Source organism: Neolamprologus multifasciatus, chromosome 3, assembly GCF_963576455.1.
Source record: "Neolamprologus multifasciatus chromosome 3, fNeoMul1.2, whole genome shotgun sequence".
Taxonomy (NCBI): domain Eukaryota; kingdom Metazoa; phylum Chordata; class Actinopteri; order Cichliformes; family Cichlidae; genus Neolamprologus; species Neolamprologus multifasciatus.
In genome coordinates, this window is record NC_140441.1 from 32,205,326 (window position 1) to 32,223,163 (window position 17,838).

The 17,838-nt window shown below is 41.2% G+C and overlaps 1 protein-coding gene across 2 annotated transcripts in view; it reads right to left on the reverse strand.

The window, feature by feature from the left end:
* The window catches only part of exoc6b (exocyst complex component 6B), a 131,297-nt gene that overhangs the window by 63,913 nt on the left and 49,546 nt on the right, over positions 1 to 17,838 (reverse strand). For both annotated transcript variants that reach the window (XM_085153507.1, XM_085153508.1), the window contains exons 11-15: positions 13,606 to 13,726; positions 13,439 to 13,510; positions 11,890 to 11,987; positions 11,009 to 11,114; positions 10,653 to 10,762 (exon numbers count right to left, since the gene is read on the reverse strand). In XM_085153507.1, coding sequence (XP_085009633.1) covers positions 10,653 to 10,762; positions 11,009 to 11,114; positions 11,890 to 11,987; positions 13,439 to 13,510; positions 13,606 to 13,726 — 507 coding nt within the window. The remainder of the gene's footprint in view (positions 1 to 10,652; positions 10,763 to 11,008; positions 11,115 to 11,889; positions 11,988 to 13,438; positions 13,511 to 13,605; positions 13,727 to 17,838) is intronic.

Genomic DNA, 17,838 nt, shown 5'->3' on the forward strand with positions numbered 1-17,838 from the left:
GTTTAATAACAACACGTTCCTAGAAACAACTACACAAAAAGTCGTGTGACTTCGGGCTTGGTGTGATAGACAAAAGGTTGCGTGTACAGACAGAAGAGAGGTCGTAACCCATGAGAGACCAGAGGTAAAACACACAGTATTAGAAGATGATGCACGCTCTTGCAGGAAAAGGTCAGGGGAGGTCAAAAACAAGCCGCACAGGCAGAGATAATCACTGTGAATGAAAGCAATCGCTTTCTCCTGCTGAGGGATGATGAACAATCTGTGTTTGTGTGTGTGTTTTATTTTCTGTGTTTGAATCCAGAGCCCTGTGGGCAACAAATACATTCCAACTGAATCAGTAAATTGTCTGTGCTTGGAATTCAACACACATGCACACTGAGTTGCCTGAGGGAGAGCGAAAGCTGGAATTCCAAACTCACTGCTTTTCCAAAAAAGCAGAGGAATCCTAAAAACATTCCGACAATTCGGAGCAAAGGTTGCGGGGGGTGGTGGAGGAAGACAGAAAAAAAATTCCTGGAGCGGCAGAAGTGCCGAGTGGACAGAAATGGTGGAGAGTGGCAAAAAGTCAATGTATGCTGGTGAACTCAACGAAACACGTGCATACATATACAAATATAGACACACCGCAGAGCTGGGATTGAGTTTCATTGTATTTATGCTGCCATCAGTCACAATAAATGCACGGCGGTCTGCGCTGTCAAAGGGAAGCCAGAAGTCTTCAGATGAGGCGTGTTTACAGCACGCCCAGGAGGTATTTTCTAAAAATACACAGGCAGGAGCATCAGCGATGACAACACCGAAAAAAATGAACGCAGTCAGCAGTGAAAACTGCAACGGGCTGAATGCACACAAAACACTGTGGACGTTCAAACGTGTGGCAGTAAGTAACTGTGCCACGTAGCACTCCCTACATTTAATAAAAGAACCAACTGTGGTAACCAATTTGCCAGCCAAGTAAACTCTGCTCTCCCTCTGTGTCTTTCTGCTGACGCGTGTGTGTGTGTGTGTGTGTGTGTGTGTGTGTGTGTGTGTGTGTGTAACCGCCACCAGCGTGCGTCTCACAAACTACAATGGCAAACTAAAAGCATTCCAGTCGTGCTTCACTGGCTCCCCAGCACAACTCTCTGGATCATCCGTCACTGAATCAGCAGATTTCATACCACATTACGTCCCAGCAGCTCGCAAAGCAACCGAAAATGATGCTGAGAAACAGAAAAGCTGCTATGATGTCACCGAGAGCAAAAATCAGACGTGTTTCAGTCAGTCTGATTGTGAACTGCAGCTCAACACACCACAGATATGAAAGTCTGATGAGCTTCTCTGCTTATTAGGTCTCTGCGTATTAAAAGTTGCAACTGTCTGCTCAGGGAGTTGCAACTTTTTTGACATCCAGTCTTGCGTTTACAGCTACACTACATAGGTCATAGGTAATCTTTTCATACAGCACTTATATATTGATGAGGTATTCTGGTTCATAAATAGAGGGTGTCTATCTGCAGAGGTGCGTTTGACACATAAGGTTTTATGCTCTGTATATCGATCCGTCTGTCCATTCAGCAGGCACTGCAGGGGTTTGGTGCCTTGTGCACTAGGCACATGGCCCTGGCAGGCAGAACAGTAGTTGCCAAGAATTTGAAAATAACTACCTTGCTTATATTTTGTATTTATATTCTATAGTCAAAGGAGCTTGCAAAGAAAAGCGTCTGGACTTCTTTAAGTTACTTGAAGACGTTTCACCTCTCATCCGAGAGGCTTCTTCAGTTCTAAGGTCAAATGGTGAAGAGTCCCAGATATAAACCTGGTGGGAGTGTCCCCCCCACAAAGGGACAAAAGGACCCCCTGATGATCCTCTAATCGCCTGAGCCAAGGTGTGGAACTGGGTGTGGGTCCCAATCAGCCAGAGTTTCGGGTGAGTTCATTGTGAAACCTGGCCCCACCTTATCATGCGAATTCCTGAGGTCAGATGGCCCAGGGTGTGAGTGGGCGTTAAGGCGTCTGGGAAGGGATCTCAAAACTGGATTATAGATGGCAGAGAGTTGGTGTCGTAAACCACCGCCTCTGTTCAAAGATGGTCGCTCACAGTGGACATAGATGGCTTCTTTCACTCCTCTTTCAAACCATCTGTCCTCTCTGTCCAAAATGTGAACATTGGCATCCTCGAAAGAGTGTCCTTTATCCTTAAGATGCAGATGGACAGCTGAATCTTGTCCTGTGGAGGTGGCTCTTCTGTGTTGTGCCATGCGCTTGTGAAACCACATACATGCACATACCTTCCCAGAGATTGCACATATATATTATTAGTACAACAAACAAAAGAATGAATGAAGAGACAAACGATTATTAAAGGTCATGAACTGACTCTACAATATATATAAAGAACGTGCTAACTTTAGATTCTGCCTACATTTAGGCCAATAACTACTCATAACTAAATCCTAGTTGGGTTACTAACATTGTAACATAAAAAATTTGACATAAAGTTCCACAGAGATGCTTAATTCTCCCCCACCTAAAGATAAAAGCCAATTATAGCTTGTAACAGCTTGAAGATTGTAGTCTTCTGACATTCACAGTTAATCGCAAATGAAAATCTGCAGGTTATCTGACGACAGTGTTGGGTAAGTTACTTTAAAAAAGTAATTAATTACTAATTACTTAATCAATATTGTATTTAAAATACTTAACTAATTACTGTGTCTGAAAAGTAACTTAATTACTCAATAAGTAATTTAACTAAATACTTCTTAAAATCCCTATAAACCTTGAGTGGACAAACAAGAGAAATTAAACTCTTTAAATAATTTTTTTTTAAAGACGGAGACTCTACAGTTCGCAGCGGTAGCATCTCTTCCACAATGTAGCCTGCAATCATTTTTTTAAGCTCACCTTCAGACGCTTTCTGTGCTGCTGAAGTAAAATCACGTTTTGCCTGCTTAGCAGGAGTTGCCGCGGTGTTATCCATGGATGATGAACAAGGATCAGTCAGAAGTGTTCGTCTATGCTGTCGTGTCAGGCGCTTCAGTAGATTACTCCTGCTATTAACAGCAGCCGATAGTTTTTACATATTACTGTAAGGTTCTTGTCTGCTGGTTTCAGAAAGGTGAAGAGACGGGAATATGTCCATTTCATAAAACAGCCACTCGCTTCAGCCGAGTCCGACATCTTTAGAATACGACTATGCAGCAAACTGGCGCAAAATGACGTGCAGCTGCACTACAGCGATGTTAAAGCGGCAGTTTCCTTTAGAAGATAAATTATTGAAATTAAATAATGATATTCAGCGAGTTTAATTATTTTACAATGTAACGCAAGTACATTGTAAGTAACTGTAATTAAAATACCTAAAAATGAACAGTAATCAGTAATTTAATTACAGTAATGCGTTACTTAATAATGCGTTACACCCAACACTGTCTGACGATATATTACATCTGCTTTCTTTATAAATTTTTTTATGTAACAAACAAGATGGATCTTTTCCATGCTGAAATGCTATCTGGCGATTCATCACTAGGAATTATATCTAGCGTCACTTAGATAAATTTGATTAATTTCTTCTTGCAGGCCTCTACAATTTAGAAAGATTTCCATATAACACCTCTAATTGTTCTCTAATGCCGTGTTACTTCCCACGATCCATTTCACGGACTCTATCTAATTGCATCCAGAAACATTGTCTACATTGTCTACATCTGTTGTTAACACCCCCTGGAAATCAAAAATGGGTTGAGGCAATCCAGACTATTTGCATTCACACATTTGTCACGGTAAACTTCCAACTGACTGATGTCAAAGAACTACTCAGCTCTCCCGGTCTCAAACATAAGCATGTGCTCATGCCTGTTGTTATCGTGCCAGCACTGCTCTGGAAATATTACCACTCTGACGTCCACAGCGGCTTAAGTGTTTGCAATCAAATACCTGCCTGTGAACAAGACTGACATCTACAGCTTAATTTTGAATCACTTGATTGTATTTGTGGGGAAAATGTGGCCAATAAGTGTTGACATTTTCATCTACAATCGCCTCTGTTTTCTTTCCAGTCTTTACCTCAAATGGGCTGGCTGAGCATGCATGCTGTTTCTCAGCAACACACTTGTTCATATTCACAGTTTGACAGATTCACACCCACAGTCTTCTTCCACTGGACCGGCTCATGGGCATCTGTGTGGCAGCAGTTCTCATTTTCACCTTCCAGACTGTTCTCCAACTGGTTCATCATGAGCTCCACCATCCTCTAGCTAACAGCTCCCACTGATCTACCTCTAGGCTACAGGTTGATGTCTTTCGCACATATTTTCATGCCAACATCACCTCATCTCCTTCTCCTCCAAAAACGTCACAAACTTGCACAGCCTTCATCACTCAGGCTCCTGCCAGTCCAACACTCAGGTCTTTGTCAGGCCCATAATTATGTCTTAGTTGTCTGCTTTAGCTACCTTGGCACGATAGACTATACAATCATTTCCAAACAGAATATAAATAATAGAATTTCTGAGGTAGTACTGCAATAGTTCAAACAACAGCCTCCTATACACGTATCATCCAAGGGTCTGACATGTTCAATCCAAAGTGTTTTTTTGAGTTCGACAGACATCCAGACAAAAAGCAAAAAGCCTCTTTGTACCTGATATTACCTGAACAGGCATAATGAACTCATATCTAATAGTGAACGCGAAGAACTTTGGATAAACTGATAAATGGGATTATTAATAACTTGCAGAACTACACCTAAAAAGTACAGCTGCTCCAAATAAATTAGTTCTTAGAGCTTATCATACTTATCTTTGAACACAAATATAATTGTTTTGTGCATGCAAGTCCACTGATACGTGAAAATATACAGAGTAATGCCAGAGAAAATGCTTTCCAACTTAAGATCTCTTAAACACAGACACCAACTGGGAAGACAAAGTAACAAAAAAGAATAGTGACAGAGCTAAGACCATCATTTTTTTTTTTAATGAATGCTGCAGTGAACAGATGCTGCAGATGTGGGATGGAAGATATGACAAACTGGGGAGAAGGTGATGCAAGAGCTTGAAAATCAGCACCAGTACAACGTCAGTCTGTATTTGAGTCATTGGAAAGGCAGGTTTGTCTTTTACTAGATGCTTTGATAACACAGATTGAGTAGTTACGATTCACTAGTTAGTTCTAAAGTCAACAGTGCTAGAAAACTCTGCAAAATACTGGCAACAGCAACTAGGACTCCTCACCCTCCTACCAGATGGTATCCTAAGTGACTTCCTTCTCAAGTAATTGCATACACAAGATTTTCAAATGACAAGTGAACTGACCTTAAGGTCAAGGTCACTGAGATTCAAACAGAGATTTTTAGTAGATATCAATTTGAAACCACCGATATATGTCCACACCTAACACACCGATAAGTTTGACCATATCAGCCAGGGCTTATAGAGAGCTGACTGGTCCATAACAGCTGTGGCTTTTGAACAGTAGGCAACATATTTTCCATCTTGGGGAATCATCAAGATTTGTTTTTGGCAAATGTGAGATGAACTAGGGCTGGGCGATATGACCCAAAATTCATATCTCGATATTTTTTACCTGGACGGCGATATAAGATATATATCTCGATATATTTTTTTAAAGCCATAAAGTAAGAACAAAAAGAGAGTTCTTAGTCAAAGCTGTGTCCCAGATGTCACACAGGCACTTTTATTAACATAGAGCGTAGATGTACATAAAATTTACTCAAAAATAAATTATCAGCATTTATTAAATAATAATGCTCCATAAATAAAAGAAAACAATGTTGTTTTTGTGCATAACAAAAAGCTCACAATTGTGCAGTCAAAATGTAAACTAACAGACGATGAGCATAATAACAAAGACAGATTTCACAGCTGCTCTGTTCCCAAGTTCTACTGCGTGACTGACAGCCTTGAGTTTGAAATCCTCGTCGTAACCATGTCTCTTAACAGGTGCCATTTATGGTCCTTATACACAGTAGGGTAATATTACGTTGAAGCACAGTACGTATCACTCCGCGAGGCTCCTCGGTAGCCGTAATGCTCTGACAATCCATCAACCGGTGCAGCACCGTAGCTTACCAAAGTCGTACTAAAACATTTTTTGACAGATTGCTGAGCGCTGTGTACCACATAAAATCGGTTCGCGGCCATCAAGCACAACCAGAATTCATACATAAGGCGCGCTGTCAGCTTTTGAGAAAATGAAAGGATTTTAGGCTGTGCAGCGCCTCTGGGCTGCATGGCGTTAGCGTGGTTAGCTCGTTAGCGTGGTTAGCTAGCTAACACATTGATGGCGTCCAGCCCCACACACGGGGCGATGCGCAGTAACTCGTTAACGGAGATTTGCCGTGTCCATCTTGTCTCTGCCTGCAGGTGAAGCGATGGGGGAGGAGGGGGAGTTGTGTTCAGTGAAGGAGAGGCGAGGCCGAGTAACGTTGTGTAAAGAGAAAAGTGGACGAAAGAGAGGCAAATTTGCGGCTCCACAAGTATAATTATAACGTAACATAGACTATATCGATATAAAGGATATTGTCACATCTTATATCTCGTTTAAAAATATATCGATATTTTTTAAAAACTCGATATATCGCCCAGCTCTAAGATGAACCTTTGTATTATTTTGGTTTGACAGTGGGTTTGTCCTTGAAACTCTTCCATGGATGCCATTTTTGCTTAACTATTTCAATGTACTAATGTGCAATGTTTTTTTGTTTTCTTTTACAACATCCTGGATAAGTCGTCGATGTTTTCTTGGAGTAATTTTGGAAGCCCATTCACTCCTGGGAAGGTTCACAACTGTTCAACTTTTCTCCATTTGTGGATAATTAATTAAAACAAAGCTCAGCTCTCTCTATTTATTCAGGGGTAAATACTTTTTCACAGCAAATGAACATGTTTGAATTCCTGGAATGCATAGATTTTTGAACTAGTAGGTAATGGTTCCCATGCAAGTCAAATAAGTATGTCATGACCTCAATTTGTTAGTCAGAACAGTCAGTATAGCTCAGTTGTCACCTCCAGGTTTTATAAAACATGAAACAAAATGATGGTGATTGGCAAAATGTTCAAATTGTAGCTTAAAAGAGGTAGTTTCCATAATAGTGAGTAACATCACAGTGGGTAGATCCAGTTTTTATTTAAAGTCTATTGTGCGGAAATGCAGAACTATTGGGTAAATGTTTCGATATTTGAACTTGGACCAAAGTGGTGGCTTTTTACCCAAGGCTAAAAATGTCATCCTTATAGCTACTATGCCAGCTTGCCTGAAACACACAAGTCTAGAACAACAGGAGAAGACAAGCACACATGGAGGCACTAAAGTACACTTGCGCATATGCATGCAAGTGTACCCACTTTCCACCAAATTATAAAAGTGAACAGAGGTTACGGTCAGAGGTCGGAGTGTGGGGGGTGCTTGGGATCAGTGACCAAAATCCTGCACCATCATCCCGTCTGCTTCCGGATCTGTGTATCCATGTATATGTCTGTTTGAAACAGGCAGGAAGGCATGCCACTGCAGTAACCAGATAGCAGGGCACGACCATAAAAAAAAATAAAAAAAATCCAGCCAGGTCAAACAGTGGAGTCATTACTCTGATTGAGAAGAGCGATTAATGCTGTCTCGTCAGCAAGAGACCAGAAAGAAACTTTTACTTGAAAAACATCTGTCGGGAACATTTTGACAGGTTCAGACACAAGAGTCCAGATGTGCACACAGAATCATTTCAACTGTCCAATAACTCTGACCAAAGCAGACTGTATTTGTAGGAACGAGTCCTCAACAAATACAGAAGAATACTACTTCTACTATTTGTGCTCCAGTGAATTCTGCTCATGCTTTCAATTTTTAGCATTTCAGAGAGTTCATATGCTCTAGAAAGTGCCAGAGACACAGGCTTCTTCAGCTTGATTCATTTTCACACAGATCTGTGGCAGAGATCTCTGTCTCTAACACAAACACAAAACTATTTTGCTTTTCTAAACCGATGACTTTAATTAGATGCCTTGGACTTTCTTTTTTCTTTTTCCCCATCCCCAATCATCCCTGCTCCTGCCGTCGTCTCCTTTTTCCCCCGGTCACGGATCAATGGCACCTCCCGAATTCCCAGCCCCCAGGGAGAATCAACTGATGCACACATACGCACAAGGAGCAACTAAACATTCGTAGAGCTTCGTCTACAGAAGCAGACAAGAGCACAAAAATATTAAAGCTATACAACTCAAAGAGTTACAGGTACAAACAAAAAATGTTATTCATTTGGAACGCACAACGCAAATCGGAACATGACTCTAATAATGTGTTTCAAATTGAAGGACCCAGAGTCCGTGTTATTCTGGAAGTGAATGTTCAGTTCTTTGTTCTGCTTTTTCAAGCTCAAAGTGAGGACCTTTAGCTTTTACATTAAGCGGAAAATTTGTTGTGTGTGTGTTTGTGTGTGTGTGTCTGGCTGAGGCCCAGGCCTGCTGAATCCCTCTGGACAGCGGAAGTTGTTTCCTGATTGCTCCTCTTCTCAGTAGAAAAGTAGCTGCATTGTTTTAGTTAATTCTTCCATCAACCATAACCCACACACACGCTTACCATTTAACCTTTTCAGAACAGAAGCTGCATTTGATTGCAGAGTTGTGGCCCTGTGTGTGTGTGTGTGTGTGTGTGTGTGTGTGTGTGTGTGTGTGTGTGTGTGTGTGTGTGTGTGTGTGTGTGTGTGTGTGTGTGTGTGTGAGAGAGCATGCTGTATCCCACACGAGCCAGATCTAATGAGACAAAAACCCCTGGTCAGAATGGAAAGAACCAATCAACCAAACGGTGTCTGCTGTCTGCTGAGTGTTTGTGTGTACGTGTCAGTGGGAATGAATGGGAGAAGGTGTGCAGGCATTGAAGTTTGTGGTCAATCTGAATCGTTTGAGCTGCAACAATTGATCCTGACCTGGTGAAAATATTTGCCTGAATAAAAAAATATATAAATATGAATAATTGCTCACACAAAAGCCCATTTCAATGACTTTTGAACGATTTTTTATAAGTACTACAGACTACAGATAGTTACCCAACTAAATGGTAGAGACTGATGAGTCCGCATCAGTGTGCAGTCATTGCAAATGCAGATTTTGTTATTACTAAAGACAGCTAATACAATCAGCTCTCATCTAAATCTTTTACTGTAAATGATTTTTGTGAGGTGATGAGAGACGACATTTTGTAGGTGAAGTGATGAGTTTTCTGGACATTTATGCTTCAGCAGGAAATTTGCACAGTAGCTACGCTGTAACCACGATCTCCCCTGAAACACTGGGCTATAAGTTGCACCTTCCTAGAAATGTAACTACAACTTGGGTGGACGCAACTCCCAACAATCCCGACTACTTTTTCCCCCCAGAGTTTTGGAATTTTTCAGTCAGAGAATAACAATCATCTCCTCAACATGAGGAATAAGAATCATAGCATCAATATAAGGACTCATAAACAGCAGCAAATTCCTGGGGTGAGATTTTTGAAACGATCAGAACGGACGTAAGTGAATGTAAAAAGAAGTGGAAAACCTAAATATGATTGCCCCCAGGGAACAAAATAAACCACAGCAAAGAGCAATTTCGGGGGGGGGGGGAGTCCTAGCATTCTGTTTGTTTCTATTGTTTCTATTCGTCTAAAGTCTGAATCAAGCTCAAATCAGACCTTAGCGACTGAACAGCTTCAGTCTATTTTTCCATATATTTTTTGAGCTTCTCTTACAGAGTGAATAATGTGGGGTGTAAACTATTTAAATGAATCACAAGGACATCATTTGATAAGACAATAAATTCTTCTTCTTTTGTGCTACCAGGAATGTATAACTATTTGGAATGATGTGGGAGATGATCAGAGCGTAACTAGTGGATATGAAAATGCTGTGTGCGTGAGGTTTAACACAGAGACCTGCATATTTATCTATTTCATTTGTATTTCCTTTTGGGAAGCTTCATTATAGCATCAGATCTATTCGACAATACTGTGCACAAAAGTCTTGAACAACACCTCATTTCTTTATTTTGTGCCAAACAGGGAAAAACGGCTGCACTATGCCAAATTACACAAGAACATTAGTGGCAACAGGTCTTACAGAGGGATGAATTCAAACTTGGGCCAACATTAGTGAAGCAATGTGGGATCATCTTGACAAAGAACAGACCAAAAGTCAGCCAACATCCAAAGAAGAACTTTGAATATCCTTCAAGTAGTCTGGAGAACTACTTAAAGACATCACAAGAAAGCTAAGAGAGTTCAGGCTTTATTGAAGAATAAAAGGTGGCCGTACTAAATATTGACTTTCAAGCTCTTCTCAAATATATACAATTGATACGTGCGCAAGACTTTTGCGCAGTAATGTACATTTAAATGTGTACCAACACAGATTTATTGAAGTGACTCATATCTGGAGCTACAATCCTTTCTGAATCTTGTAAACCACGACTGTCACTGAATGCATTTCACTGTTTGCTTGCTGCCCACAGAAAAATCAGATTCAAGGTGAACAGAACAAATCTATTCACCTTTAGCCTGCTGTCCTTAATCAGTGTTGCCATGCTGTTTATAGAAGCATCTGTAAAGTCAAAAGCACTAAACTCTGACAACAGGACTGTCAGTGGCAGAGGAGTGTATGCATGCAGCGCATGTACCTGAGATGAAGGTCCTCAGAGTATTTCAGACAAGCGTAGATGAACTCTTTCAGCTGGCAGTAGACTTTTGGCACAAACTCTGAGAAGGGAAGCTTCTTTGGGAAGGGAAGCTGGAGGAAATGGTGCGAAAAATAAGAGATTAAGTGAGATTTTACTCAAACTTTAATTCACATACTGCACAAAAGCTAACTTGAGGAAGTTCAAGCACAGAGGTCGTTTTTTCTTGAGAGTTCCTAAAGGGAAGAAGCTTTTGCATCGAAGAAATTAAACTGACATAACTGCACGAAGCAACATGCAGCACTTTTCCTGGTATATTTTCTCTTTTTGCACACTTTTATATTGTCTATGTTCTCTACCTTTTCCAGTTCGGGGTCTTGAAAGGGACACTGGGAAGTGTATTGTCTGTACTCCTCCTCCGTTGAGACTGGGATTGGACTGTAGTTGTCCTGGTCTATCACCTGCCTGCAGAGGGCAAAGAAACAAATAAATCAAAGGTAAATAACTTCCCATCTTCTCCAAAGAGGTCAACACACACCCACACCCACAGAGGATACATATAAACAATCATCCCATTGGGGGTCGTTTTAATTCTTGAGGTTTTCTTACCACCCTGCCCTCTTTCACCACCCCCGCGTCTTTTTGGCACTCCAGAGTTCGGACGTTCCAGCGTTCCATGGAGAGGCCGTGAACCGGAGCGCGCTCTCTCCCTCTCCCCAACAATACAACACAAAATTCCTGTGGCTTCCACGATGTGTGTGTGTGTGTGTGTGTGTGTGTGTGTGTGTGTGTGTGTGTGTGTGTGTGTGTGTGTGTGTGTGTGAGAAAGAGAAAGATGGAGGAAGGAGAGAGGGAGTGTGTGTTTGTTTGTCCGTTCTCACTGCTGCAAGTCCCACTGGTGTCATTGGACAAAAGCGGTGCTGAAACAATGGCACGTTTAGCCCGAATACAAACACGCACTCTCACACTCAGAGTTTTGTAGGGGGTAGTACCCATTGAAGGGCAGAGAATGTTCCGGACGTTGTTTTAAAACACTTCCTCCCTCTGGCTGGTTGTAAAACTTCAAAACCAGGACGTTTCCCACAGACATGCGCTGCTGCACAAATATGTGTGTGTGTGTACGAGCTTCATGACCTTATCGTTAGAGAGGTGAAGGTCAGTGCGGCACACACTGGAGTATTTAGAACCCAGCTACTGAAAAACAGCTATCAGGAGAGCGTGGAAACAAAACGTTCGCTACCTGAAGGTGACATTCCATCTCTTGAGTAAGATTTCTCCGTACTGCTCCCTCATCTCCAGCAGCATGTCAAACAGCTGAGACACAGGGAAACCATAACCCTGCAGAAGGGAAAGAAGAGCAGCTGCATGTGAAACCATGGTAAATGGTCTGGTTCTTATATGGCACTTTTCTGCTCTGAGCACTCAAATGGTTAACACAACTTGCCTCATTCACCCAATTCACACAATATGTTTGTTTTTTTTAACATATGTGCTTCTATCTAATATTCACACACATTCATACTCCGATGGATGCATCGGAGAGCAATTTTGGGGTTACTATCTTGTCCAAGGATATTTCCACGGAGATTGGAGCAGACAGACAAGCCCAAATATTCATGCCTCCACCACTGTGCTTGACAGTTGGTATGAGGTGTTTATGCTGATATGCTGTGTTTGGGTTTCTCCAGATGTGGCACATGTGGTTTGCTAAGATGCAACTTTGCAAACTTAAGATGTGCTGTTCTTTTTAGAGGGAAGTGGCTTTGTTCTGGCAAACCTTCTAAGCAAGCCATACTTGTTTAGTCTTTTTGTAACTGCGCTGTTATGAGCTAACTGAGGCTCGTAAAGTCTAAGCTGCAGCTCTTGGGTTTTTTGCAGTTTCTCTGAGCATTGAACGATCTGACCTTGGGGTGTTTTTACTGGGACATGTTCCTGGGAAGATTGTGACAGCACATAGCTGGCTAACATGGCTGCTGTCTGACAAGACTTCGGTCTAGGAGGACTTTAAGTTGATACAGGTGGATGAGATTAAACACATAATTATTTGATTTTTCAAAACAATATTTTGCATCAAATGTCTGAAATGTCAAAATAAAGACTGATGGAAGGACCAATTAAAATGAGGTTGGAAACCAACATGCCTTCAACATAAGACAGAGTGTGGTATAAAGAAAACCCATGGTATAGTTTCCTCTCTGCTGGAAGAAATACAGAAGAATTCCAAAAAATAATAATAAAATAAAACAGAAACGCCCTCAAACATAAACAATGAGTAGAAATTTAGCCATTCAGCAGCACTTCATCTCTGTACATGAATGACTTTTGGACATCGAACCACACATTCATCATTCGCCGCCTTTAATGTGCCTCACTCTTCTCTGAATGTTTCTCCCATCCGGTTTTCACCCACATCCCCTCTATCTCCCCTTCATCCTCTCATACATCACACTCAATCCATCCAGGCTAGTTCATAAATACAGCCAGAAAATAAATGGATGGAGCGCAAACTGACAGCACATGATTAAGGTCCATTTCTAAAAACGGACGAATTAAGACAGAAAGTCTCTTTTTTTAAGAGACTGGCAGCAGTCTGTTTTTTAAAAACTACCAAACATGCTTTGAACAAGAATCACGGGCCTCTGGGGTCAAATATCTTAGGAGACATGTGCCAAGATAACTGAACAAGAAGTACAAAAACACAACAGCATTTCATATAGCGTGATGCGAAAGGGAACGAGAGGATTTCCTTCCTTTTGAAGTGAAATATTAGGAATTAATCACACACATACCTGCAGAGTATCAGCAAACAGGACAATGAGGTTCTTCAGATCCAGCACCAGGTCAGGGTCGTCACAGTATGACTAAGGAAACAGGAGGGAGGGGTGTGTCTGTGTCATTTCAGACTTTTGTGGAAACATGCATTTCGTATTTAATGAGTGTGTGTGATTCGCCTCACAGAGTGCGTCCTCAGGGCAGCGACTATTTTGGACAGCGCCAACTCCCAGAGCTCCTCTACGTATGCTCTGTTGACCAAACACTGTGTGGTGTGCAGGACGTGATCCTCCACAACAAAGAAGCTGCAAGTGAGGAGAACAGAGAGACAGATGGAATTACTTAGGCAGTTTGGTAAATATACCTAATCACGCTCCTGCCAAAAGTAAGACGAGGAGAACAATACGACTCCTGCTGGAGCCAGGACATGGTTAGCTTAGCTTTGCATAAATACTGAGTACCGGGCTATGTCCAAATCCACCTAGCTCACTGAAGCGCACTAATTTGCATGTTATATTACAGTTCAATATGCACAAAAACCAGGAGGTTAGGTGCCAGAGTGTTTCTACCATTACCATCCAAGAAATAGCTTGGCCTGAAACCTCCAGCGCAACAGCAAATTGTCCTTGTTACACTTCAGATTTTGTACAAATTAAATAAATGAGATATAACTTGAAAAATATTTGAGTAGGAGTGTTTCCTGGATTCAAATTGGATTCGTCTTAGGTGCACTTTGGAAGGGATATACAAACAGATTTAAAGGGACAGTCCACCCGTAAATCAGATTCACATATTTGGCAGAATACTGAGCTGCAGTGACATTTATCCTTTAGACTGTTCTGGAGTTGGCTGCCCAGTTTCTGATATATGTGCTGTAGAGAAGTCTGCCTCCTCTTGAATGTTACAGAACTGAATTGTGCTTTCTGTTTACTCCCCTACGCACCACAAAAAACTAAAAAAAGACCTAAAACCTTAGCAGCAATGTCACAAATCAAAGCCAGTGATACAAAACCTTCCACAGACGTTGTTCTAATCCCTTTTGTGCAGGAGCTACTTTTCTTCTGTTCAACTAGACCTGAAAACCAGTGGAAACGTGCAACTGGCAAAACACTGAAGCAGCTGACGGGAGATGCCACTAATGTTTCCGTGCCATTTCTTACAGATTTTGTTGCGGCAAATCAAATATGACAGTTAAAAGAAGTTGACTTGTTACTATTCAGAACAAGGTCTTTAGAAAGAAGACTAAACATGAAACATGTTCAGCCTGGACAAGATGCTGCGTCTATGGAGACACACGATTTTAAATGTCACATGGAGTAAAGTCAGTTTCATCAACTCCCTCCAATTAGGACAAGCTGGTTCATCAGGTGGCAACACATCTCACTGTATGGAAGTCTTCCCAATACCTGTTTAATTATTTAGCCAACCGATAAAGTTCAAAGGTTACATGGATATTACTGGTGTAAGCTCTAGAGATGTCACCAAAACTCATAATGAAATTCTAGTACTAGTTCCTTTTGATAAGGTATACAGCAATTCTCTTCGGACGGAATACGGCAGCACACGGTGTTCTAGGTTATCCTGTAGACGGCGAAGACAATGACGACGGAAAAAGATGGAAAAAAAAAAAAAAAGAAACAAGACAAGGACGAGTTAAGCAGCTGGAGACTAAGCAGATGAAAAAAAAAGGCCAAGAAGACAACAAAGATAAAGAAGAAGGCCAGAAAAAACTACTTGTGGAAGACGACAACAAGTCCAGCTGTGTGTTAGCTGTACTCAGACTCATTGGTAAGAAAGACCGAGTTGGCTTTGGAACTATTTTGTCTTGGAGGATCGAGTGATACTGATTCTAATACTGCCTCTTGCAAATATAACAGTACTGTCATGTTTTCCGGACCAAGGTTAGAAATACTTTTACATAAGCGAAGCAGTTAAAAGACCAGGATCTAGATTAGGTTTCAGTTTATTAATCCATCTGCTGCTCTTGACAATAACTGTATTTTCCATCATGTCAAACAGAGAAATGTGAAATCTGGTTTTCATAAAAATAAAGCTGCTGATCTTTTCTATGACAAATGGTTTTCTTTGGTTCATCTTTCTCTTTATGATCCATTTTTTTTCTACAAGATGTTTTTGTGGGAAACAATCCTTAAAATCAACTGCAAAGTGAATTAAAAATAATTAGGCAATAGGAACGCAAATGAAAACATGTTTCTGGACTGCAGAGGAAATGACTGTTCAGAGATATCACCAATCTCAAATAAAAGAAAAACACTTGTGTGGCTTATTTTCACCTTGAGATTACTTTGGGATGGTTCGAGTCAATTCTGACAACTTTTCCAGAAGAGCTGCCATGTTTCTCCGATTTAAAATCATTTGCAAGTGCAAATGACAGCCAGGCAAACGGCACATTCGCCCAGCCAGGCGTGCGAGGATGCTGATATCTGAGCACAGCAACAAACCCGTCAGTCACACGTTGTGCTGCTGTCTTGAAATGATGCCTGTGTGAAACGGATCAAATCGCCTGCAAAGTGACTTTGGTTTACATCCACTGACAACACGTCTAACTCAAACCAGTGCCCACCGAGCATTGCCAGGCCACAATGAGCCGCACTGTGGTCGGATCAGTGGCTATGCATGGTTACTTTTCTCTTTGCTATTACTGAAGGGAATAAATATGATGAGATTCACTCTTCAACAGATTTTTACTTTTTCCAGCTTTTTCTTTATGTAAGAAACTAAAAGATTTGTGCACTTTTTTATGGAAGACCAAGCAGCACCGTCTACCTGTTTTGTACCACAGCGGAACAAAGCACAAATTTCCCTAGAAATTCAACTCATTGAGAAATGCTTTAAAAGCATCAACCAGAAAACACTTTGGTACAAATTCTGATTTTAAATGTACCACATCCATGAAAGTGATTTAACCTGATTTAGACACGCAATTATTAGGTCAATCCAACTTACATATTCGATTTTTTTATCCCGTCCTATGGACAACTTTCTCCAAGCTGTTCCTCCTTCCATGAAGGAAAAGATGATGCTGCAGCTGCTGGTATAAGCCCTTTTAAGCTCTACTCATGTAACTGCCCATCTACTGGTATCTCCTCCTCACCTGAGACTGTGCTAGCAGAGACAGCAAACTTGTTGGCATGTAAGCATGTGCAACCTGTATGCCCTCCTGGTAGCAACTCATGGTAGCAGCAGGGAGAAGGACACTAATACCAAACCCAAGATAAGAAGATAAGGACAGTGACTGTCCACCACCTGCAATCCATTTTCTAGAGGATTGTCCTGTTGTTACTTCTCCAGAGCAACTCTGTCACTTTGATTTGCTCCAAAGAAGCAAAAAATTGCCTCACCATACTTCAAACTTCTTAACAGGACACACTGATATCGCTGAATTTTAACTGAGTTATTGTTGCACTCTGATGATCAGGTGTTGCATTCATTTTTTTGAACAGCGTACATACGTTTTTATTAGTTGACCCATTTTTTAACTTACAACTGAGTTCATTACATTAATATATATTTCTCTGTTTGCTTATTCATTGGCTCATCAGTGGACGGTATCATTTTCAAATGGATGAGCCGAGCGCCTCTGCTCTCTAATGAGTGTCTCCTGGAGGCAGCCATTTATATTGTGAGAAATCTTCAGTTAGTAAATTGGAAGACAAACATGGCATGAAGATTTTTAAAAATAAATTTTGATGTAATTTAATGCATCCATTTAATCTTTTTTGTTGTTGTTATTTTGGCAGTTTCAGCCCCCATAAGTTTCCTCATAAACACGCAGTTACTAATTAAACATATATAATAACTCTGGTTTTGTGGACATGCACAACTATTACATAAAAATATAAATGCAGATATTAAAGGAAGCTTAGTTGGAGTTATTTTGAAGTGTTTAATGTCAACAGAGAGAGCAGATGAAAGAATATTTGGGTGGGAGACATGGATGAAGAAGCACTAGTGGATAACAGACAAAGGATGGCACTTTCCAGCACTTCAGATGGGAATAACAGACCTGAGGGTGAGTGCATGAGCCTGAGCTGATGTCCAGTGTTTATAGAAGCGTCTGCTCCAGCAAGACAGACAGAAGGAATAACAGCAACACGCCAACCGCCATCACACACACACACTATCAATCCTCACTGCTGCGTGCATGTGAGGGAGAAAGAGCGGACGTGTGTGTAGACGCAACATAGAAGTGGGACGGAGTGACGGATGAGAGGACAGTAAAGAAAAGGAGGAGGATGGGGTGTGAGTGGGAAAAAAAGGGGGCAGGAATAACAGCTGGAGAGGAGGGAAGATGAAAAGATGTCAAACGGTCAAAAGTCACTCAGAAGAAATGAAATGAGGTGCTGTTAAATGCTGAATGTTTGCTTTCACTCAAACGTTCCTCCGCCTCTGCCAA